Source organism: Empidonax traillii, unplaced genomic scaffold, assembly GCF_003031625.1.
Source record: "Empidonax traillii isolate 1590-97213 ecotype Southwest subspecies unplaced genomic scaffold, ASM303162v1 scaffold347:size1123457, whole genome shotgun sequence".
NCBI classification, from domain to species: domain Eukaryota; kingdom Metazoa; phylum Chordata; class Aves; order Passeriformes; family Tyrannidae; genus Empidonax; species Empidonax traillii.
Window position 1 is genome coordinate 257,267 of NW_020955540.1, and position 22,985 is coordinate 280,251.

Sequence of the window (22,985 nt, forward strand, 5' to 3'; positions counted from 1 at the left end):
AGGTGAAGGTGAATTAAGGTATGTTTTACTCATTCTACTGTAAAGAATTCTTGTGTCAAATCTCATGTTTGCTTCTCCCAAGTTGTTCAATAGAGGTATATCTAAATTATTCAGTTTCTTGGGCACGTTTAAGCCAATTTTACAATAGCAGAGTTGTAATGAGGTAGATTCAAAGCACTAAATGCTCTCCTTGGTGAGAACAGTTCTGCATAAAGGTTAAATTTGGCTTAGATTTGGTTCAACTCTGTGTTTACTCTAGCTGTAAGGCAAAAGTCATACTCCTGTAGGTAATTGAATTAGGCAATTGTTAAATCAGAATCTGACCTATTTTAACTGCAGTATGTTTCGTAATAAAATCAAGATGTTTTAATTACTCTGGATGTTGAGTAGCTTCTGAATATTTTTAAGACCATCCAAGTTCATATTGTGTGATCATTTGGAATATCCGTTTCATATTAGCAATATCTGAAATCTGGTTTCTTTCAAAATTGTCTTTTCAAGAGACCTCTGTAATAGAATAAAGCAATCCTCTTTTGTTTCACAAATGGTTTTGTACATCTCAAATATAGCATTCTTTTAAACTGCTTTAGTGCTTTTAAGATGGTTGCTTGGTTTGACAGTTTACATACTCTTAAGATGAGAACTTTGGTTTCTGAAATGTTTAAATTAATCTGAATTTTGCAGATCGTACTTGACTTAGACAAAAAAAGTACGTAAATAACCATGACACATATGAGCCATGACTTCTATTGATGAGTAAACTGTAAAATCATTATTAAAAGAAAAGGGGTTTAATCTCAGCATTGGTATTTATAGCCATAAAATAATGAAAAAGGGTGGCTTGACTAAAGTGGTTCTTGCACTTCCTCCACATTGCTATTGTAAAAAGACCTGAATTCATTCGTTGCTCACTGCACATGTTCATTCATTTGAATGCTTGTAAGTGTGAAACCAAGCAGGGAAATTTAGCTATATTTGGCACTAAAGTAACATTAAGCAAACAGTACACATAGTACTGGATATATTGAATTCAGTGGTTTTGGACATAAAAAACCAAAGCCTATGAAAACATTACTTCTTTGTACTACTTATACAAAGATCTTTTAATTACTCTGAAAGGCTGAACTTCCATTCCTTCAGACTCTAATTAAAAGACAATATGCTGTAGTTCTACTGTTCTTTCTTCTTTTGACAAGTCATCATGGTGGATCAGCGTATGCTTACATTGCTTTACTAACAATAACCCACATATTCCTCCTATTTCCAAATCTTTGCTACTGATACGAATAGCAAAATCCTGTTGAAGAAGTATTTGCTGAAGAATACATAACTGGAGAGGATTATGATAAAAAAACTGAGGCAACTGAATATGGAAGCAGAGGAGTAGACCTCAGTGAATCTGATCTGCTGGTAGATGGAGATTTAGGAGAATATGATTTTTATGAATATAAAGAATATGAAGAGAAACCAACTGATTCCGCTAATGAGGAGTTTGGTCCAGGTGTTCCTGCAGAGACCGATATCACAGAAACAAGCGTAAGTTGATTGGAGGCATAATGCAGATTAATTTAATTTAGCAATTATTTTATAATTACACAGTCTCAGAACTGCACAGACCCTGATCCAGAGCTCCTTGTAACTATTAGATATATTCTCACTTTTGATAGACTTTGGATCAAGGCCATCCTTTTATTTTACTACTCCTGAACTTTTTTATTTTTATTAAATGTAAGATTCTTTTCTTGTTTGATGAAGGGAGCAAGGGAGGGCTGAAGATGGGAGGGAAAGTAAAGGCAAGAAAAGAAGAGGTAGAATTCAAAAAAATAAATGATAAAATGAACAGTTTTAAAAATCTTTTTAAACTAGAGCTAAAGCTGGAAAGAATGTAAGTTCTAATGCAGGTGTAAGTGCTGTAATAATTATTTTTATATCATTACCCCAAGAAGTTGAAATGCACACAAGTGTCTAGAATCCTATGGCTTTTGCTACTTTCCAAGGAGAAAATTCATGAGTGGGAATGTGAAGATCTGAACCCTTTCATGAAAATAAGCTTAGTCAATGGTGACAGGTTTATGATCCTGCAGAAGTGATTTAACAGCTCAGTGTATATAAAGAAAGATAGGATGACATGGTGGATCCTGTGAATCATGCTCTTTTTTCTGAGTTTAATAGCTCTCTCTTTCCCCCTGACTTAATCACAGGCTAAACAGCAAGGCTTTAACTTTCCTTTAGTTGTGCCAAGATCCTTGTTTACCAGTTTACCAGACTGTGGAAGCTGCAAAGAAAAGTAATATGGCTAAGACTGGAAGGAAAAAAAAAATTTCCGTTTGGATTTTTTAATTAGGAAGACCCTGAATATAGTAAAAAAAAAATAATTGTTTGCAGTATTTGCTCAGTATTGTCTTTATTTTCTCCTCACAAATTCAAAACTTCAATTCATGAAGGATCCAAGAAATAACAGCAAATGCTGTGAGGTTGTTTTTCTCTGCCAACCTTGAAACCCATACTACTTTTACTGCTCCTTTCTAAACCCTGTTGGGGTCATTGTATTTTTTAATGATCCTTATCTGTGCAATGTGATACAAGTGTACTCTTTTCCTTCTAGCCCAGATGGGGACACTGTGACAGAATGACACAGAAAAGGTCAGATTATGTGCAAAGCAAAGAGCCCATAAGGCACCACTTGTGCCTGCATTAAACAAATGACTGTGTAGACTCTATCCCCTGGTGTAAATTTCAACTTAAAATGCCTTGATACAAAGCTGAAGGAGTCAGGAATCTTGAATTAGAACACAGGCTCTGGCCTGTGCCTTCTCATCTGCTGAACCAGAGATATCATATCATTTTCCTTTGACATATGGGTGTATTTAGAAGAACTGAAGTTCTACCTTTGATAAGAAAGGCAAGTTTGAAAGTACTCAGTATCTGGAAACTTTCAAAAAGGGACAATGTTACCTAAGATGTCATTCTTTACAACTAATTTATGTTACTCTAATAAAAAATAATTGTCTATACCTCTTGCTACTTGATTTTTATGAACCATCGATGGGTTTATGAACATCATTCATAGTGAGATCTGTGCCTTCTTAAATAAATTCAAAATGCACAGGACATTAATCTATGCCTCTATTTTTCCATTCCAAAATATTTCCTATTGAAACACTGGAACATTATTCTTAACATTTTAAAATCCCCAGCTATTTTAGAGTAAATGTCAAATCACTCTACTGAAATAATTAAAAAAAAAAAAATTCAAATTTTCTACTGGTCAGAACTAGAACTTTAATTTCTAGTGAATATATTAGCAATCAAGAGAGGTACTTCTGAAGAAAAATACGTTATCTCATGATTTGAAAAAAACCCAGTTTCTTTTTCTTTGTTTGAAACTTGAATCTGTCTTTGCCATTAACATGCATTATTGGCATATTGTTTTAGTCACTTCTGTTATCTTAATCCTGAACCCAAAACTTCCTATAGAGCTGATCCTAAAAGAATTTGGCAGTTGATGCTAATTCATGTATTTAGGAGGTATAACTGGCTATCTGTGACATATTATTTAAGGTTCACAGTGCCATTTAACTCCTTTCCCATTTTTGCCATGCAATCACAGCCCTTTGTCAGGCTACTTTACATGTTATGATTTTCTAATGAATGAAATTAGGAACCTGAGGAGTCCTGTCCATATTGGACGAAGGGATCTTTCTTTCCCTCTTACTTTAGGCTTGCTTAATTCAGAAAACCATGAAGAATCTTTGTTAATTACCAAGAATATTTCCAATCAAATAAGAAAAGAAACAATGTTGTGGCTTGCACACTGAAGTTTTAGTCCAAAGTCCTAATGCAAAGCATGGGATGCACACTATTGCATCACATTCAAAAAGTAAAAACTGACAGTATCCAGTAATTTGAAAAGCATGCATACAGTTTTTGCATTTTCCATTTCTCATGTATTTTTTATTTATATGATTTGTGCCTGTGATGCATATTTTATAGCACAGACCAATTCCAGCTTTAGCTTTCAGTTAAAGATTGCTGCAGTTTTTTATTTTACCAGGTCCTTAGACCTTCTACTTATTTTCATTTCTGGGGTTGTTTTTACTGGCCAGGTGACAGGACATGGGGCTTATGGAGAAAAAGGCCAAAAGGGAGAGCCAGCTGTGATTGAACCTGTAAGTACAGATGTGGGTGAGTTTTTCTGTATCACTATATAATATATGTACACTGTGGGTGCATCGTTATCAAACCATGTTGTTCATGAAAGGATGACAGTGACCTTATCCATGATCTCTGAAACACTCACCTGTAATGTGGATGGTGTCAAGTGATTACAGACAGTGGCCTGTTCCAGCCTACTCTTTTGGTCACATGAAGTACTGATCACATGTTCCATAAAACAAGGAAAATCTTCTTGTGCAGAGGAAAACAGTGTTGATCTGCTCTTCAGGCCATCTAGGAACTACAGCTTGGACAGATCTACCAATATAACTTTCAGCTTACCAAGATAACTTTCAACATAGGCGCACACACTGTGACTACAGGTTTCAACAAGGACAGAGAAGTCCCTCTGAGAGGTTAATTAAATTCTTGTATATTTAACCTGTGCTGGTGCAATCATATTGCTAAGAGTTTAAATAAATGCTTTCTTTGGAGGTTACAACTTGTAAGCACAAGTAAGGTGTCAGTAGTTTATGCATCTTTAAACAGTATTACAGTAACTAAGTGGTTTTTACATTATGAATAAGTTTACTGTAGCATAATGTTTGGTGGTTAGAAACTAAAATTTAACTGAATTAAAACGATTATGCAAAAATAATCATTTTTGCATAATCAAATATCTAGCAGAAACTGAATGCCAGTGGGGTTTACTTTTCTAGAATTTTCAAGAACTGCTTTCAAATTTGTGTTTGGTCCAAGCAGGAATTAAAGTTTAATCTGGTTTTTATTTCATGGGAAATTAGGTACAGAATTTCCTAGGGAAAAATTAGCTTAAATTGAAGTCTGAAAAAATATTATGATGTATCATTGTTACCTAAATAGCAATCATCTGGATTCTGTGATCCAAAAACTCTTTCTTAATTCTGTATTTCTGTCTCAAGATTAGGATTTGATAAAGTACTGCTGAATAAAGTTAAAGGAGTACAATAATGAACAAGTTTGAAATCAAAATCGTGACGTCTCAGTCATGGTGTGTGAAGAAGCTCAAAGAGTGTTAGCTCATTAAATGCATGACTTTTTTAAGCCATTGCAAGGTACATTTAGTTTAGATCTATAATACTGAAGAGGTTTCCACTGCCAATCCACAATATTGTTGGAGTTCACTACAGCTACCTTCCAGCTAGTTTGTCCAGTCCTCCTTTCTATGGAGAGCCCATTAGTACAAGTGAGGATCACAAGCTGTATGACTTACCATGACCTGGAATTTGGATTAGCATCTACTTCAAAAAAAAAGGAACTAGGAGATGGTACAAGACCCATAACATAGGAATAGTCAGTTATTCACATCAAATTCTTCAACAGAATTAAAAAAAATTACTTAAAATCAACTAGGAGATCCCTCCAGTCTAAAGTCTTTCTCACTTTTAAAGCCACACAACAATTCAGATTCTAATTCTAGTAACTTTAGAGAGAAGATTCCTCCAAAACTTTATCAAAACACTAAGAAATGTTAACTTTAGTAGTTCAGATATAAAGATTTTTATATTTTTCTACAAGACACAATAAAGTTAATGTCATGTTTCATCCACCCCTAGGGTATGCTCATTGAAGGACCGCCGGGACCAAGAGGACCTGCTGTAAGTGTATTAATCACAATTTCCTTTATTGCATTTGATTTATCCACTCTGCTTTTGTGTCCATGAGTTAACACAATGTTGGTCTTATTATAGTTCCCAAATGGTATATCAGACTTAGCACTTTTAGGAGGGAGTAATAAAGGGTTACCTTTAGCATTTTCAGTGACAGCACACTACAAGCTAAGTGCACGTGAAAATCCTAAGCTTTAAATGTTGATTATGAATCTTTGTAAGAAAAAAAATATACCATCTTATAAATTACTTTATCCAAATACATATTTTTCATAACTTTCCAAAGGAAAAAAAAAGTTCAGAAGTGCTGCAAGCCTTCAGCATAATTGTGTCATTTATTTTCTATAGGGTCTTACAGGTCCCCCAGGTCTGCAAGGTCCTGTTGGTCCTCCAGGTGACCCTGGTGAAAGGGTAAGTCAACAAACATAATCCTCTGTATTCATGGGATATCTTGCACTAATTGCTACAAAAGTGAGTTAGATCCTGCTCTGAAATAGATACACAGGTTAAGAAACTTCAGTGCAACTGAGGCTGATCAATTCAGCCAAGGAAATCAACTGAGAATCTGGACTAACCTTTCCTTAGTGGTAGAAATATGTATTGTAAACACAGGAAGAAAGTTAAGATCCTATTTGTTTATATTTCTCTGTTTTGATGTGTTTTAAAATCTAATAAAGTAATAGGGGCAAACATTTCATATGTATTTGAATGAGTTTTTTAAAAACCACCATGGCCTCGTCTGTAATATGTACAAATACAGAGAAAAACAACCTCTGCAGAATCAAAATACACACGAGAATATTGAAGGTGATGGACAATATTTAGATGATCTTGGAAGAATTTATTTGCCATAATAAATAATATATGGCATGAAAACCCTATCCAATAATGAAAATAATTTAAATGTAAGCTATTATTTTAGTGTTATACGTTCTCATAAGCTTTTCCTTACTGCCACAACTAACACAATTTTAAAATAACCTGAATATATTTATTGATGAAAATATATACTACTAAAAAACTTTCCTGTCATTTACAAAAGATAGTTTAGTCTCAAGTCTAGCATGTTCCTGCTATATTTATGCATACAACATGTTGAGAAGATGCTACCAATTCACTGAATAATGAGATAATGTTAAAACCCCAACAATTCTTCACCTAGCTAGTAAGTCAGCAACCACATTTCTTTAGTATTTCTTTTCTGCAGATTAACTAAATATGTTGGTATTTAAATTTATAAAATAGGAATTTTAACACATTGTAATGAAATAACTACTAATAGTACTTAGTTTTGTAACTATCTGTTTACTGAATTCATCATAAGGAAATTCTTGACTAAACACATTGTTTGCTTGTCATGAAACAGAGACATGACACAAATAAATAATTGCAGCAATTAGATTGTGTGGAGAATGGATTGAGAGCAGTCCTGCAGAGAAGGTCTTGGGGTGGACAAGAAGCTTGACATGACACAGTAGTGTACACCTGCAGCAAACTGTGTCCTTGGCTGCAAAGAAAGAAACCCGACCAGCAAGTCCAGGGCAGTGACTCTCCTCCTCTACACCACTCTTGTGTACCTCTACTGTGAAGAGAGGCTGGGGAGTGAGGGAGAGGGTACAGGAGAGGTGGAGAGAGACTTTTGAAAGGTACATAATGATAGAACAAGGGGTATGTTATTAAACTGAAAGAAGGCAGGTTTAAGTTAATACCAGGAAGAAGTCCTTGACTGTGAGGGTGGTGAGGCATTGGAAGTGTTCAAGGCCAGGCTGAATGGGGCTTTAAGCAACCTGGTCTAGTGGAAGGTATCCTTACCATGGCGGGGGGTTGAAACTAGATCTTTAAGGTCTTTTCCAACCCAAAATATTCTACGAATGTAAATGGAAGTGACTCAAAAGTATGTGACTCAAAGGTTTATCTTACATAACTATCTTATTCTCATCCCTTTTTCTCTCATCTCTCTGCTCTCTTAGGGTCCACCTGGTCGCCCTGGTCTTCCTGGTGCTGATGGTTTAGCAGGTCCCCCAGGTACCATGTTGATGTTGCCGGTAAGTTATGATTCTAGCCTACAAAAAGGGAAAGTGTCTTACGAGAAATGTATAAGTGTTTTCTTTCTCATCTAATTTTGTCTGTGGAATGAGAGATAATACAGAGTTTCTTGTACAGCCTAAGAATTTGAAGTTCATATGCTGCCTTTTTTTCCTCAAACAAAACATATGCTTTAACTCCTGCGTGGCTGACAGACTGGAACCTATTAAATTACAGATATGGAAAATCTCCTTATATTTTCAATACTAACTATTTTTTGCTACTATATGTCCTAAACAACGAGTTTGCTGTTGTACAGAGGACCTGTACTCCCAACAGGCGTGTGTGCTTTCAAGTCTCATTGACACAGAGAATTTTAAGCATTCCATGCTTAAAATTGGACTTCAGTGTCCTCTTTGAAGAGTCAGTGCATCCTTTGATTAGAAATATATGCACATGGCCAGCTCTGCTCCCACTGGAGTCAAAGCAAAACACCATCTGTTTTAGCATGTGGAGGAACAAGCCCAAAGCTGTTAAAGGATCTTGCAGTTTTGTGGTATGAAAAATACTGTGTGCATGGAATTCATTATTCCTGAGTGTATGTATATATGCAGAAGATCCATGTCAGCTCTGGGCGTAGGCAAGCTGGATAATCTGTTGTGGGCAGTGAAAGATTTGTGGCCCTGATATCCAGTGTGCCTATGCCATACCTTTGGAAAGCTGTGCTTCTTGTTGCAGCTTAGCATTTCTGCAACACTGCAAAGCTTCTGCTAGCAGTTGCATGAGCAATAATAGTCCAGAACCATGGGAATGAGTACTTAAATTTTATTCTGTAATTTATTTTGAAATTGACAGAAATGACACAAAACTCTTTTATTTAAAATACCAAACATTTTTCAAATTTGTCTGCCCTAAATTAAATTGCTTTTTTTTTTTTTTTTTTTTCCTGTGGGTAACTACCAATGTACAGAGAAATAATTAATTTTGATAGCTATTTTTATTGAAGTTTTGCAGAAAATTAAGAGTCTATTTTGGCCTCTTTTTGAAACAAATAAGCAAGCAAACAAACAAAATGAAAACCAAAATCCTATGAAATGAAGAAAATATTTTCTCTTCAGGGATTAGATTTAGATTTCAATTCTAACCTATTACCAGTGACTTTATATTCATCTTGGATCCAGTGACCTGGATCTTCTGAAGTCAGTGGAATGAACTAAACTGTAACCTTTTGTCTTTGAAGTGGTTTGCACGGTTCCAGCAAAAAAACAAATATGATTTTGATTTGATAAATTCTGAGTCCTTGTGTTTATATTTGCAGTTCCGCTTCGGTGGGGATGGTGAGAAAGGCCCTACAATCTCAGCTCAGGAAGCTCAAGCACAAGCTATTCTTCAGCAAGCTAGGGTGAGCACAAGGAGCCTGCAAACAAAACCGCCACAAGGGTACAGCTCCAAAACCCAATCTGTTTTATATCATTCAGGATGTGAAGTCAGAGATGGGGGCTATTTGCTAACACATTATGAAATTGTATTAATATAGAATATGTATGCTGGCTCACAGCTTTTCCCATGATACCTCTTGTTCTATTTGTTTTCTCAGATTGCTATGAGAGGTCCACCTGGTCCTATGGGCCTCACTGGAAGACCGGGTCCTGTGGTATGTGAACAAAGCAGGGACACAGGTTTAAGAACACAGTAATGCAGTCCATGGATCCCATTCTGGTCTTGCCTACACCTCTGTATTTGTACTTATTTTATTTGAAATCGATATTATATAATTAAAACCATTGTTTGTATTCTTATTCAAGGCCTTCAATGTAACCTGAATACTAAATCAGCTTTTATTGTAGATGTTGTGGTGTTTGGGTAGAGCACACTGGTAGACTTGCAAAACTAGTGAATAGTTTTACATAGATAATTACATATGTCTCTATAGTCAGTCATCTCTATAATAACATTGATACAATTTCTTGTGTTCAATATGAAGCTCTACCGTAGGAGATAATAAAGTAAGAGTGTGCAGAATCACCTTTGCTCAAAATTTAGGAGGAATCCGGAAAGTTTTTAAAAGGCATTCCTTTAGGCACTTAAGAGCCCTGCAGGTTTCTAAAAGAATTATACTTTTTTAATTTTAATCTTGAATTTTACTTGATTGCTAATACCAAATGATCTGGAAATGGCCCTTTAATGGATGTTAAAAAAGCTTAATATTTTTACAAAGTTTGTATACTTTGCTTGTATTTTTAAGCAGATCTGTACAAGAGCAATTCTTCCCTAGAGTATTTTTCCAAAGTAAATAGTTGCTACCAAGCAGAGAATTTCTCACAGACTCCTGATTCATCATGATTAGATATGCAATACTTACAGATAGTCAAACATATTTCATCTGTTTAACAAACTCATACACTATTTCCAGCAGTATATTTAAATCAAGTGAAGCGCAGGGTAGCATTCAGTCTATATAGACAAAAAAACTACAGAACTTCTGTAAGCGAGGAGTAAGTTGTAAAAGCTGTTATAATATTGACAGTGGTGTAACCTGGCATCATACATCATACTCATGCTTTCATGTTTTAAAAGCCTTCATGAATTTCTGTATGCAAACTCCAACAAATGAATAATACTAATAGTTGTTTTGCTTCTAAACCACCAGGAGGCTCTAGAAATCCAACTCTTTGATCTAGCAACATTTTTTGCCTACAGTTGCAAAAGCAAATTTCTTGATCTGTAAACTGTTTGTTTGCCTAGCTTCTTTTAACAATGGAAAAGTTGGAGCTTTTACTTCTAGTATGAATTGCATTTTGTGAAATAAAAGATACATTTACAAATGTATTAGTTACTAAAAACTTTGAACATAGCAGTGTCAAAGCCCCAGTGTAGCCTCAACCAAGTCTGGAGTTCACATGCTTAATAAACACAGCATAGAAAATAAACTTCTGCCTACAAATATTAAACGCAAACAATTATATTAATTAAAAGAAGAACTTACATCAGAGAAACCCAAAGAGACAGTCACCACCTACCAAAGCCAATCTTCTTTCCACTGCCAGTACCAGTTTGGGATCTGATTTTCAGTTTGCTTAGGACTTGACTTTCTCTCAATACCTATAAGGTCAGTGGAATCTTTCCACCCCAGAGTGGGCGACTCAGCACTAAGGCAAACCATGAGATTACTTTTTGCTTTCAAAGTTCACAGTGGTGAGCATAGGAGGATTATCAATTTTCAAAGGTCTGCAACATTTGTTTCATGTTAAATACACAGATCAAGTCACAACCTGTTTCAAAGGTCAGAAATGCAAAAATCCTTTTGCACATAGCAGCAAACTCCTGTATTTTCTTTCCCTGAGCCTGTATTCTATGTGTGCATGCCAAGATATTTTTGTTTTGTTTTGTCTGTTTTTGTGAGACACCTAATTTACTTTGACTAGTTCTGCCCCAGATTCCATGTACAGTACCTTGCCCTGGATGAATATCTGCTTTAGGCCTCTTTATGAGTAAAATTTACTCTTAAAATCTATATCATCATTTCATAATAATAAAGAGATGTAGTTATATAGATTCCCCACTTCTGCAGGGCCAGATGCACAAAGGACTTCATTAAAACATCACTGAAGTTCATTACAAGATTAGACAGGGTATTTTTCATTGACTGTAGTGATCTTCAGATTGAACTCAGACTGTTATTTTCTTTACAACATAGAAATAGATAAAAGTAAAAAGAGGTGGCTTTTGCTTCTGTTGCTTTCCCTATGAAGGATGCACTTCTGTTTGCATTATCTATGTTCTTACTGTGCTCATTTAGCTCTCAAATATTAATATAGAACAAAGAGTTAAATTTGATCTCCTTCAAATCAATGGGAGTTCTCTTCAGTAAGAACTATTTTTACCTACCTAGAACCAGTGTCTAGGCAATGATATATCATGGCTGTCTTTAGACTCAAATGGTAAATTCATTCCTCCTGCTGAATAGAAGATTGTTATTGCTCCCTGTAATTCAAGTATAGAAATAGAAAGTAACTTAGTATTTTAAGGAGGCTTTTGTGCATTTCAACAATGTATGTTGCTTTTTTTCATCAAGGGTGGACCTGGAGCAGCAGGTGCTAAGGGTGAAAGTGGTGAACCAGGTCCCCAGGTACAATAATATTCCCTGTTATGTTTGAGAGTGTTTATCTTAAAAAAAAAGTGTTCATATCAATTAGAAGAAATCAATCAATTATATGCTTTCTGCATGCAATTGAAGAAAAGTAACTTTTATAATACTATCTTAATTAAATTCAATAGCTTGATCAATATTAAAATCTTAATTAAAATCAATAGCTTGATTGTTCATTCTGAAATATGGAAGTAACAATCTTTGTATAAGAAAGAGCAATTATCCCATGTAGAGTGTTAGCACTTGAAAACCTGTTTTAATATTGTCACTTCAGGCCTTTTTCCCTGTTCAATAATCACATTAGTCTGCAACTGTATGGCCTGGCGCTCTGATCTTATCAGATCTCATAAGGTGAGGGAGGTTGAATTTAATTCATAATTAGAGAGCCTCCTTTCAAGAAAGATGTGACATAGCAAGAATAAGTCCTTAGGAATAGTGCATGCTTTGCTTTTCAGCTTACTATTGTACAAACTTCTGTGCAGTGATGTTAAAGAGCACTGACATTATTTTTGGATGGCTAGTCCTTACCATTGCTTTTTTCACCTGCATTTGGATGGAGGAAGAGAAAATTTCTACAGTCATGCCCACACAGTCATCAAATGTCATTACATATGTTTGAAAAGTGGAAGTATGTTTCTCAGTCTCCCTCTACTTAAAACCGTGTTGTGTAAAGCTAAGACAGCATGTGAGCTGTTTACCAGCACAACTCATGTTTGTGTATAAGTTAGGGATCTGAAATAAGCACCCTTAGTTTTCATCAGATTTGTAATATGACTAAATTTTGGCATGAGAGGAAGAAGGTTTTTCAAACTACAGGACTGAGAACTCAAAAGCTATGGAAAGAATGTGAGAAACTTTTATGTTAAAAGCATGAATAATGCCATGTATAGTGCCATTTCATGAAAACTAGTGTTAAAATTGATAGTGCTAAGGCCAATTTGGATGCCTATGTTCTTTTAAAACTAATGGGAATTTGGGAACCAGAATCCATCTTCTGAGGGGAAAAAAGCAGCCTTGTGTATAAAAAAATCTTACCTTGTTCTTGAGGTGAGGTTTTTAACTAACTTTTTACTGACATTAACTTGATTCTAAGAATTGCACTCTTTAAATTCAGGGTCCTCGTGGTGTTCAAGGTGCCCCTGGTCCAAGTGGAAAAGCTGGCAAAAGGGTAGGTAGCATATAGATCAGTTCTTCTCCGGGTAAATAGTTTTTATTAAAATATTAACTGATTCCACTGCATTTTCAAATGTTTGCCCCTTTTGGCTTTTGCAGGGGCGTCCTGGAGCTGATGGTGCCAGAGGAATGCCAGGAGAACCTGGTGCAAAGGTAAATAATAATAATGAGACCTTAGGATTTATTTCAGTCTTGGAGTGGGCTAGACAGATTTTATGTTAGTACCACAGTTTCATCCAGGCCAACTCAAAGTTCTTCTCTTAAGTGAAAATAATGAGATTTCAGATAGCTGGGCCAGATGCAGGAACTGAGAGTGAATCATCCATTTAAAATATGGTAATTCATGTTAATGGCTGGTAGTATGACCTTGAAGAAACTTGATTCCTGGGGCACGATTCCTCTCTCTCCAGTCAGTTTCTAATTACAGAGTATCAGTAATAGTAAAGTCAGTTTTGCAACTGCAAAGTGCAGCTAGAATCGAGATTTTAATTTCAGTGTGGACTTCTTTTTATAAATAGTGTAATTAAAGCACAGGGAAAAAGTTGATGTGGCATCTTCTCTTTCTACAATGCATAGAAGCAAATTTTGTGAATTTCATCTAAATGCTCACCCCTATGTGTTTAATTTAAAAATGAAAGTGTACAGGTAACCAAGGGTAGAAATTAACTTGTAGAGGGAAGGTACAGTTTCTTCAGAGTAAGCAATATATGATATAATAGTCATTTACTAATGCTGCAGTTTCTTCTTTCCTAGGGTGACAGAGGATTTGATGGTCTTCCTGGCCTCCCTGGTGACAAAGGTAACAGGGTAAGAAGAAAAATATGTGTATTTATACAACACCAAATTGATACTGTCACAGAAATAATGCACTATTCATGAAGAATAGCACTAAGAACTAGGAGGAAAGTTCAAACAGGGTGTTTCATGCTTTTCACACTACAGAATAATATCTGTACGGTCAGGCAATGCATTCTTCATGAAACTGTTTAGTAATATCAATCAACAGACAACGATCACATCTTCAGCTAGGTTTTGCTCTAATTTTTCTTAGTTAAGGAATTTGCCTATTGGACTTACTGTGATTGTAAAGGAAATAGTAATAGAAACTTCAATACCTGAAGTTTCTGTATCCGGACCATGACAAATTTTAACCTGCTGAGAAGCTTGCTCAAAAAAATGCATATGAATATTTGAATTGCAAACTGAATTTCTTAGTGTGGCTTATTCCAGCAACTGACACTTAAAGAAAGATCACAGTCAGGTCAGATAAGTTAGGAAAACTTGTAGTAATATTTAAAACAACTAGTATACTTGCTCCTTATGTCATACAAATCTATGGGATGACATTTCATCTTTCTCTACAGTGTTGAAATGATTACAGTCAGGGATTTCTGCTTTAGATTACATACCTAATTGTAGGTGCTAGCAACAGTGTGCCTGAAGTAAGTGTAGAGCATCACAAAAGAAACAGTGAATGGGAATGTCAACAAAACCATTTCCAGATGTGCTAAAGCTCAATGACCAAGAAATGATTACGTCATCCTTCAATGAGTAAGCACAGTTGCACTTCCTAGAAAATCTCAACTGTGTTGGCTACTGAACCATAATGTAGTTCTTTTTAAGAGCATCTAAGGATACTGCTTTGAGTTTTGTTTGCAGTGGGGAAAAAACTTCTGGTGTCATAAAGAATTTTTTATTCCTCTTTCATCATCCCCTCTTACTTAAAGAGTCTAAAGCAATCAGTGCGTCACATAATTGAAACCCAGCATGCTCAGCAGGTGAACAGCAGAGGGGGCTCGGCATTAAGCACTTGCCACTGCTGAACTCTGGGGGCTGAGCAGAAATCTGGTCTCAATCAGGGAATGTGTGTCTGCTTTCCAATGTGGGATACTAGAATTGTCTGTGGCACCTTCCAAATAATAAAAAAATATCTCTTTTTTTAAATATTAAAAAAAATAACTCCCCCTTAAATAGAAGAATAAGTTTGGATTGAAATTTACAGAATAATAATAGAAGTAGTGACTTCTTTTCATCATTTTTTTTATCCCACTATATAAAATCACTACTTTCTTGTGTTTCTATGGGAATCTTCTGTAAATGAACACACTGTGATCTTTGTGAAAGCAGCTCAGTTCAAAGCCAGATCAGATGGCTGTGGCTCTTGGAGTCACATATACTGACATATAATGCAAGGGAAGCGATTTTTCTGTTGTAGTTATATTTCAGCTGTAAAAGAATAGATGTTGAAAACCCATATCTTTAGAGTAGAAGTTTTAGGACTGGTTTTGGAATTAGTCATATTGTACCTATGAGTTGCAAACTGTATGTCTCTCTGAGGCTATGCCTCCGTCAAACACAAGTTGTCAGACAGGAGTTACTGGATGAGATTCTCTGGTTTCCAATGTAGGGCAGATCACACTACATGGTGCAATATTTCTTTTAACTTCAGTATCTGTGGCTTTGAACTTTTCTTATTTGGATTCACTGGGTGCATTACTCTTCTATTTGGGGGATGTACCCTTGGGTATATAAGGAAGTTACCTAAAATTCCCTAGGAAAGCTTGAAAGTGTAAAGAACAGAGCCACTAAGCAGTGAGTCCATATATCTCTACCAGAATCCACAGCAGTGGTCAAGCTCCTTGGAAACACTGATAAAATGAAGGTAAACAGCATGAATACTTGGTTGTTGTCCAATGCCAGAAGGAAGTCACAGTCTAAAAGCCCACGGCCCACAAGGAGGTCAGTCGGTGGTGTTTGAGTTACGTAGCACACTAGTTCTCTTTAGGAATTGGGAAAGAAAAATAAACCCTAAAAGTATGGTCCAGAATCTACTGAGGCTCTGCGTATATAGACTTGAAAAGCCCAAACCTTTGAGGGGAATTGTGGAAGTCTGGCTGCCTTCCAAAGCCTCAGACAAATCAGTCCCAAGGCTCTTAGTGGCTGGTGCCAGGGTGTGTGACTCTAAAAGGTGGTCAGTAAACTTTGCTATGTATATTCTAGGGCCCAACTATTGGTTTATTAACTTCTGACCCATGTACACAAGCCCTATTTTACTGACACTAATACACTGTGTAGAGGAAGAGGGGAGGTGTTGATGAGGTAACACTACCTTTTGTAGCAGTAGAAAATGTTACAGAGTGAAATTTTACAAACAAAAATAATTAATTGTTTCATTTGTTTTTATACTAATGTAATGGAAGATTTTACTGAGTACTATAACCTTCAGATTTGTATCACCATGTCAAGACATGTTTTGACACATCAAACTTTAGCTAACGCATTTGTTTTTATTTCCTTTCCCATCCATTATTATTTCCAACAGCAGACATTATTTTAATGATTTTCCTTGTTCTGCAGGGAGACCGTGGCCCACAGGGACCTCCTGGCTTACCTGGTGAAGATGGGTCAAGAGTAAGTTGTTATTCACACAGGAAAATTTGAAGGAATCCTCATGTAATGGGAACATGGTCACAATACATGTTCAGTTTTTTTCTAAAACTTGTTTTCCTTTTGTACAAAAACAGGGAGAAGATGGGGAAGTTGGACCAAGAGGTCTTCCAGGTGAAGCTGTAAGCAATTCTTTCTTATTCTTCTGTTTCTGTTACAAACAAAAGTCACTTTCAGATTTTTTCCTTTCTGTTGAACAGTTCTGAATTCCAGGTATAAAAATTATTGCATTTGTGTGTATATAGAGAATAGTGATTCTGTGTGAAAAGCAAACAAATTAACAGTTTTGTTAGGGATGAAACACCACTTACACAATTAAAATTCAATCAGGGATATGTCCAGCCAAGCATATACCACTTTCAGAATCAAAAAGGCTATTTCTTATCCTGTTGTGTAAAATCAGTCACTGCAGTCCTTGATACATGAGAATATAACCAAGCCCCTGTTTCTTTTAAACATCTGTTTATTAGAACATAAAACCTGGATTCTCCCCTTTTTTCACACTACTGTGCTTCATTGTTTCACATGTTTCACATGCAGAATTTCCACTCCTGTCAGTTGGAATTCTGCAGGTGCTGTCACTGCAGAATAGAGTTCTGCATTGCAGGCAGGAAATCAAGCCTCAGAAAAGGGAGTTTTACCCTAAATGTCTGATATACTGCTGCCTACTCACAAAGTACAACAAAGTTGCTACAGAGTCAGAGTGTCGGTGATTTGTGACTATATCATACATGAGGAGACTGGAGACTCAATTCTGCCTTCTTTAGCAGCATGACTTGAATGATGACACAAATGATGAAATCTAATATTCATTTACATACTATAAGGCAAAAGATTATGTTATAGACTCAAATCTTGTTCTCCTTATTTAGGACAATAGCCACTGGTCTTTTGTGGAAATTTCTAGGGGTAAGAGGAACAAATCTGATTTTGGTTTCCAGACTGCCTTGCGTTTATTATAATAAAATTATTAGAAATTTTTAATTATTTATTGGATCTTTACTAAAAATAAAAACACTATTTTAAACTTAGAATAGTAGTATAGAGTAAGGCACACCATCATGTTTTCAGAAGACAGGAATATAAATATGTATGCTACTGTTAAGGTCAGACTTCCAGACCAAGACACAGCCGAAACTTCAGTGCAAGATGCTGTCCTAATGTTCTACACCTGGAAATATAAATAGCAATCTCCTACCTTTCTCTGAAATGACAATGTAGCAGCTAAATCAGAGCTTTCCCTTCCACTGAAATCGTATTCAGACATAGGGTATCCTTGAGGAGAATCTGTTATCAGTGAGCTTTTTCCTTTCTTTCTTCCTAAACATTCATGCTGCTTTCCCTTCATCCTTCCTACTCCTTATTACACCCCTTGCCCAGTCTTGCTTGTGGTTGTCTCTGTTCAGAAAAGTCATGCAGGTGTTAATGGGTGTATCTTCTCTTCCAGGGTCCACGGGGATTACTGGGCCCCAGAGGAACACCTGGTCCCCCTGGACAACCTGTACGTATGAGTCGATCTGTATTTGCAATTTCCAGAAGAAAAAACTGGAAGTCCACTGAAAGTTGCTCATGTTTTTATTGTTTGTTGTAGGGCATTGCAGGTATTGATGGACCGTCAGGCCCAAAAGGAAACATGGTGAGTAGTAAATTGGGAATTAGAAAGAGAGTAGATTCTAAGAATCCTTTGTACACTCTCCCATACCTGCTACTATAGTGTCCATTCCATTGAATTAAACTTTTCTGTCAAAATATTCAGGTTTATTATGATTTTATATAGAAAAGAGAAGCCTTCTATTACTTAGTTTTCAGCCAAAAGGCCTAACCATGATTTCTCTCAAGCTCCTTTAGCACCATGGACTCCAGTGCTTAGGTCCTATGTGTGGGCAGTTATTCTCTATTAAAGAAAAGGTCATGATATTCATTAGAATGAAAAAATATCATACTGGATAGAAAGTTGGTGGTAGACTTTAAAGAGGGAGGAACAATGATGAGTTTGTATTCCTTTTAGTCCTGACAATGAAGATCTGTAGTACAGAAATGCAAACCTAATGCCCTACTATTTTTTCGCACGATAGGGTCCTCAAGGGGAACCAGGACCTCCTGGTCAGCAAGGAATTCCAGGCCCACAAGTAAGTGTAAAATAACTCCAAAGAAATACGATGTAATATACAGCAAATGTTTAATAAATGGAAATTACTAAAAGGTTAGCTTTTCATGTGCAAAACTGATAAAGCTTCAAGGATTTTATAAATAATGCTGCAAATGTGCTGAAGGCAGTGGGAGCAGAGTTTTTAAGCAAGTTTTCAGAGGGATTTTTCATTCAGGAGAAAAATGACTCATTCAGTGTTGCTGGAATGCAGCAGGAATGGCCACACCTGGAGGAGGGTTCTGAATAGGATCTTGTTACAGACCTACTGCCAGAATAGTGGCTTGTGCAAAAGGCTCACACAAAACTGATCTAACTTGTAAGGGGAAAAAAAGCCACTTATATTTGCCAGTGTGTTTAAACAGATTAATGAGGGACCTTTAGTAGGGTGAATGTATGTATATTGTTCTCCCTGGTTTCTCACACTGGTTTCTTTCTAACAGGGGCTTCCTGGTCCTCAAGGTCCTATTGGGCCTCCTGGTGAAAAAGTAAGTTACAGCCTTATTTTGTTATTTCGCAGTCAGTTCTGTGCAACAACCTTGTTTATGAACTTGAAGGCTTCGCTGTCTTTTATGGAATAGTAACCTAAACATAAAAATCAGGAGATCTTCCCGAAATCATCGAGTAAATGAATAACCAATAGAGGCTTGGCTTTCCTCTCATATACCCTTTTTCACAAGCATAACTTCCTCCCTTTATTTTGGTTTAATATTCTGTTATTAGCTTCAGAATCCCATCTACAATATTAAACAGCGTATACTCATTTTTAACTAAATTTAGAGGAAGCTGCAAAAATTACTTTTGTTAACCTCTTTTTTATGAGAAGTTTTACCTACTCAAGTCTGATTCTGTTCTTTTTCCAAAGATTATAGTTTGACATAACTCTGCAGTGTAATGGGCATACTGTAGGGTCATTTGGTGTTTATTTCTGATATGTTTGTACATGTTCTTGTGGCTTGAAACATGTCTTCTGGTAACTTTAAAAAGATAACTATTGAATTTTACGCTAATTTTACTTTTCTCCCCTTTTTGCTGAATTCCTGCTCAATTCACTCTTCTTTGATTTTTCTCCTCTTCACTGTTTACTATATTCTTTTGGAGAAATTGAAGGAAATTTTAGGAAATAATATGCATACTTTTTACCTGTCAGTGTGCCTAAGAAGTGTTATTCCAGCGAAATGGACTATTTCCACCATGTGTGCATTTCCTAGGCTCTCACAAAGGCGTACCATGCCTTTCAGCTACAAGCACTGGAGTTCTGTAACCTCTACTCTGCCTCTTGAACTTGGTATCTTTCGCTGGCCAATCCTTTTATTCCTGAAATTCTAAATAACAGTTAATTTTATACACTGGAGAATTCTTCCCCATCTTGTGTTATGTGTGTGCATGTTCATAGGGTAATTCTCAGGCAAGCATCCATTAAAAAACATGGGTGATTTGTGTTGGCTCCAGATTGTAAGAACTGGCCTTGCACTTACATATATGGTAGTGCTATTCTGGCTTGAGTTTTGTTATATTTTTGGTTTATCCTTCATATCCATACCGAGGGATTTAGGTGTGACTGCATTTTATATCCTTAGCTCTCAAAGACAAATGTGTTTGACATGTTTGCTATTGTTCTTAAGATGTGTGTCTTTTACTGCATTTAGGGACCACAAGGCAAGCCTGGCCTTCCTGGCCTTCCTGGTTCTGATGGGCCTCCTGTAAGTAACCAAATATTTAATCCATTGAATGTTTAGATATTTTTACCAGGTGATAAATGTTTCCGGATACCTCTATTGCAAAAACAAAATGGAGGGAGAAAGTAGTGGTCATCCCAGCTGGCAACAGCTTTTAGTGCTGAGTATGACATCATAGGGTATGGAATATTTCTCTAATTAATTTGGGATGGCTGTCTGAGCTGTGTCCCCTCACAGCTTCTTGCCCACACACAACCTATTCACTCAAAAACAATTATCTATTAATCTTTAGCTTCATTGAACGACCTTTAAATTTTGCAGAATTTGCGATATTTTCAAATTTTGTAAGAAAGAAAAAGGGTGGATTGACTAATGTTTTGAATGCTGCAGTGTTAATGTCAGTGATATAGAAGAAAGTCTAAGATGTAAATTGTATTTTATTTTAAAAGCAAAGACAAAGTTTAGAACAAAGACATAGAATGTTGAAACTAGATCAGCCTTCTACTGACTCCTGTGATAAATTCCGTAATTTTAAAAATAATTTTAGGAATGTCTTCATGCTGCAATATAAATCACTCTTCTTACAAAAATCAAAGTTGAGAGTCTCTTGCATTAAAAGCATCTTACATGAACTAAACAGAAGGGATGATGATAATTTTCTGAAAATATTGACATAAATGTAACTATTGTTCAGCTTTTCCTTTGTTATGTAAACTAAATCAGTATTAAAAGTAAAATCTGTCCTCAACATTTTGTGTGTCTCTTCTAATACAGAAGAAATGTGATTAATGTCCTGAAATGCAAATATTTAAAAAGTCACTACTGAAAAACTAGTATTTTTCAAATCCAATACATTTCTCCTAAATCAGGGTCATCCTGGCAAAGAGGGTCAGTCTGGGGATAAAGGTGCTTTGGTGAGTTTTAAAACTTTTCCATCTATTTACATAGACTTCAAGAAAGCTTTTGGCCGTTTTTCAGCTGTATGACACATTTGGTGCTCCAAGAACTACTTAAGAAGATAATAGAAAACCGATGGCACACTCAAACATCTGTATGCAGACAAACATATTTATTGTATTTGAAATATTGTCGACATTGTAAATAAAATAAAGCTTACTTTTTTTAAGTAAAACTAATTTTGGTGTTGGCAGAGTGGCCACCAATAAAAGGTGCATACATTTCATGTAAATAACTTACAGATATTTTGAGTTTTCAATTCTGTTGTATGGAGTACCCACAAGAGTCCTTCAGAACCTGCTTTTTTGAAAAAAGTATAAATGCATGCAGAGACCTTGCATTTTTTAGGTCACCCTCAACTCAGTGTCAGTGTAATTCTTTTTTTTCCTTATGAAGCCCTGGAGGGACTTGGGGCTCTTTAAATCATTCTGCTTGCTCAGTATTGACCCTTATTTATCCCGAATAGCCCTCATTATAGCCCCTGACATCAGTGCTATAATGTCAGCATTGATATCAAGGGGCAGTGATAAAAGGTTGTATTCTGGATGAATGAATTGACAGGATGAATGAATTAATAGGAATTTCAGAAAGTACAGTACTACTGACATCAGCATATTATATTTATCCAAAATGTTATCTGTTAGAGGCTTTTACATTTTATCCTGATTTCTTAAGAAAATAGAGTTTACATAGAGCATTTATGATTTAAAAGTACAGGTGTATGAACATCTGTCAGTTGTTCCTTAAGACTTTTGAATTTACTGATTAACTTCAGCCAAATTTGATAGAAAGTTCGGTTTCTCAGAGATGGTAATGATCTAAAAGTTTTGTGAAAAGGCACATTGGAATGAGGAAAAAGACACTATCAATGTCCCCATTATTGAAAGATTTTGTTATCTGTCCATCTCAGACATTGGCAAATCAACAGAAGAGCTCAGCCTCACACAGAGATGTTTCCAGGCTTCCTTGTTTCCACTGTTCACAGAACTTAGTTTCTTTAGGCACCAGTCAGTGTTGATAGCACCATGAGCCTTTTAGCTTTCAGGCTTGGAATCTCTCTTTTTCTTTTTTTAAACTGTAATTTTTATTTTCCCCATTATTTTGATCTCTACTTTTGACTTGTGTCATCATCATAATTAACATAAATTTTCCCCACTAGTTTCTAATTCGCATCTTTATTTTTGTTTCAGGTTGTTTGTTACTTTTTACAATTTCCATTGTTTCAGATAATTTATATTGTGGATAGATGCTTCTCAAATATACAAGTAGATCTAAGTTCATAATTCTATTAATAGTTCATAGTGACACTGAAGGGTGCTTTGTGATGTCTTAACTTTTCTTAGTGGCAGGCAGCCCAGTGTTATTTTGCTGCTTCACACAAGACTGCTGCATTATAGTGAAAGAATAAGGATTAGATTCAGAAGAGAACTACTTGCTAACCAAGTACTATACAAACAAAGATTCTTTACTCCAATATATTTTAGGGCCCTCCAGGTCCTCAGGGTCCAATTGGCTATCCAGGTCCTCGTGGTGTAAAGGTAAGATTTAGTTACTGGATTTCTCCCCCCACTCCTTTGAATATGTGCATGTGAGTAATTCTTTAT

The 22,985-nt window shown here is 35.9% G+C and overlaps 1 protein-coding gene across 4 annotated transcripts in view; it reads left to right on the top strand.

Moving 5' to 3' along the window:
* COL11A1 (collagen type XI alpha 1 chain) overlaps positions 1 to 22,985 on the top strand; it is a 130,155-nt gene that overhangs the window by 44,095 nt on the left and 63,075 nt on the right. For all 4 annotated transcript variants that reach the window (XM_027892365.1, XM_027892367.1, XM_027892366.1 and 1 more), the window contains 20 exons: positions 1,291 to 1,536; positions 4,107 to 4,169; positions 5,751 to 5,792; positions 6,153 to 6,215; positions 7,775 to 7,849; positions 9,148 to 9,231; positions 9,427 to 9,483; positions 11,905 to 11,958; positions 13,094 to 13,147; positions 13,252 to 13,305; positions 13,906 to 13,959; positions 16,510 to 16,563; positions 16,677 to 16,721; positions 18,047 to 18,100; positions 18,191 to 18,235; positions 18,675 to 18,728; positions 19,189 to 19,233; positions 20,395 to 20,448; positions 21,294 to 21,338; positions 22,866 to 22,919. In XM_027892365.1, coding sequence (XP_027748166.1) covers positions 1,291 to 1,536; positions 4,107 to 4,169; positions 5,751 to 5,792; positions 6,153 to 6,215; positions 7,775 to 7,849; positions 9,148 to 9,231; positions 9,427 to 9,483; positions 11,905 to 11,958; positions 13,094 to 13,147; positions 13,252 to 13,305; positions 13,906 to 13,959; positions 16,510 to 16,563; positions 16,677 to 16,721; positions 18,047 to 18,100; positions 18,191 to 18,235; positions 18,675 to 18,728; positions 19,189 to 19,233; positions 20,395 to 20,448; positions 21,294 to 21,338; positions 22,866 to 22,919 — 1,296 coding nt within the window. The remainder of the gene's footprint in view (positions 1 to 1,290; positions 1,537 to 4,106; positions 4,170 to 5,750; positions 5,793 to 6,152; positions 6,216 to 7,774; positions 7,850 to 9,147; positions 9,232 to 9,426; positions 9,484 to 11,904; positions 11,959 to 13,093; positions 13,148 to 13,251; positions 13,306 to 13,905; positions 13,960 to 16,509; positions 16,564 to 16,676; positions 16,722 to 18,046; positions 18,101 to 18,190; positions 18,236 to 18,674; positions 18,729 to 19,188; positions 19,234 to 20,394; positions 20,449 to 21,293; positions 21,339 to 22,865; positions 22,920 to 22,985) is intronic.